At 39.2% G+C, this 1,556-nt stretch overlaps 1 protein-coding gene across 1 annotated transcript in view; it reads left to right on the forward strand.

Annotated features, from left to right (window-relative positions):
- Nucleotides 1–248: 248 nt before the first annotated feature.
- The window catches only part of GUK1 (guanylate kinase 1), a gene marked incomplete at both ends in the record, with an annotated part of 6,593 nt that continues 5,285 nt past the window's right edge, over nucleotides 249–1,556 (forward strand). The window contains 2 exons of the mRNA XM_010171341.1: nucleotides 249–323; nucleotides 1,433–1,529. Coding sequence (XP_010169643.1) covers nucleotides 249–323; nucleotides 1,433–1,529 — 172 coding nt within the window. The remainder of the gene's footprint in view (nucleotides 324–1,432; nucleotides 1,530–1,556) is intronic.

The following is a 1,556-nucleotide window of genomic DNA, read 5'->3' on the forward strand; positions in this document are numbered from 1 at the left end:
ACTAAGCCCAGCTTGGTAAGTCCCACACTGATCACTCAGCCCCTAACGATCTTAATTGATTGTTTTCAGATTATCTAGGATTCTTTGCCAATCCTGCCTGTCCTCGTGTGTTCCATTAGCTGATTCCAGAAGCTTTGATCATTTTAAATAGAGGATCAGCTTACTCTGTGATTGGGTTAATCTGCTGCATCTGTGCTTTTATTTCTTTGATACTCTGACTTCATTGAGTGATCTATAAAATTTACAAGGTTTTTTGGGTGGTGTTTTTTTTTTGCTTACAGATACCACGAGGCAACCAAGACCTGGAGAAGTAAATGGCAAAGGTGAGTGTGTTGGATCAGTCTCATTAGACTCAGCAAATCATTCCTCTGAACAAATTAAAGCTTTTTTGGAGTTTAACCTTTTAATGAATCCCCACTAGCAGGTAAGTAAGTCCTACATTTATGTTTCTAGGGTGCATTTCCTTAGGTAATTACTCAGGAATGATATATTTGAGAGTGTGTATGTATTTATGTATATAAATACACACACATCCACACAACTTTTATTCTTTATTTTGGTGGCACTGTGTGTGCCTTGCATTGGAGAGAAGATACCAAAGAAGGATGGACTTGGCAGGACAAAACCAGAATTTAATTAAGCAATGAAATGTTAACAGAGGCAGAGGATGTGCTGCCACTTTTCTTTCCTAAACACCATCTCTGTGACTCACTGGCTGAGGTTTTCAAACCAGGGCTCTTAATTTAAGATCCCTGGTCTATACTTGGGCATTGACTTGATTTTCTAAAGTGCCAGGTAACTCTGGTGAGATAATAAAAATGCACACTGCTTTGGGAAATGCAACTGCTTAATGAGATGTCTTTGTATTAATAGCTTGTGTCCAGCTGCTTTTCTGTTTTCTGGTTTGTTGGCATATTTCAGAAAGAATCAAAAGAGGTTTGCACTTAATTTCCCATGGCAATTTTCATTTTGAAGTGAGAGGGAGGAATTTTAACAAAAGATAGAGAAACATTCCTTTTTAGTGCATGTTTTTGATGTTGCCTTTTATCTCTCTCACATCCCATTCTAGTCTTTAATTGTAAATACTTTCCAATTAAGGGACTGGACATTCTTGCTGTAATGTGTTCCACACCTGTGGGGGGCAGGGGGGACATTCCCACTGCACCAGAAAGGGTGTGAAAAAGGGGGTGCAGCAGCATTTTTGATCACACAAAAGGCTCCAAAATACTTTGAGCAAGTGTCTGGGCATTGAGGGTGGAGAGAAGCTGCTGTATATGGTAATAAGAAGGTAAATATCTGCAGTCTGCCAGCATTGTCCAAAGCAGATTTTAAGTTATTTCTCCCTTAAGCACCCACAAGTGTCATTTTGACCATGAACTTTCCTTTCAAAGCTGTTAATTTCTGTCTGTTTTTCCCCATTTTCTTTACCCAGATTATCACTTTGTGACCAGAGAGGAAATGCAGAAAGAAATCGATGCTGGTGAATTCATTGAGCACGCAGAGTTTTCTGGAAATATGTATGGGACAAGGTATGAAAACCAAACACTGTCACTGCT

This window comes from Antrostomus carolinensis, unplaced genomic scaffold (genome assembly GCF_000700745.2).
Source record: "Antrostomus carolinensis isolate BGI_N321 unplaced genomic scaffold, ASM70074v2 scaffold25597, whole genome shotgun sequence".
NCBI classification, from domain to species: Eukaryota; Metazoa; Chordata; class Aves; order Caprimulgiformes; family Caprimulgidae; genus Antrostomus; species Antrostomus carolinensis.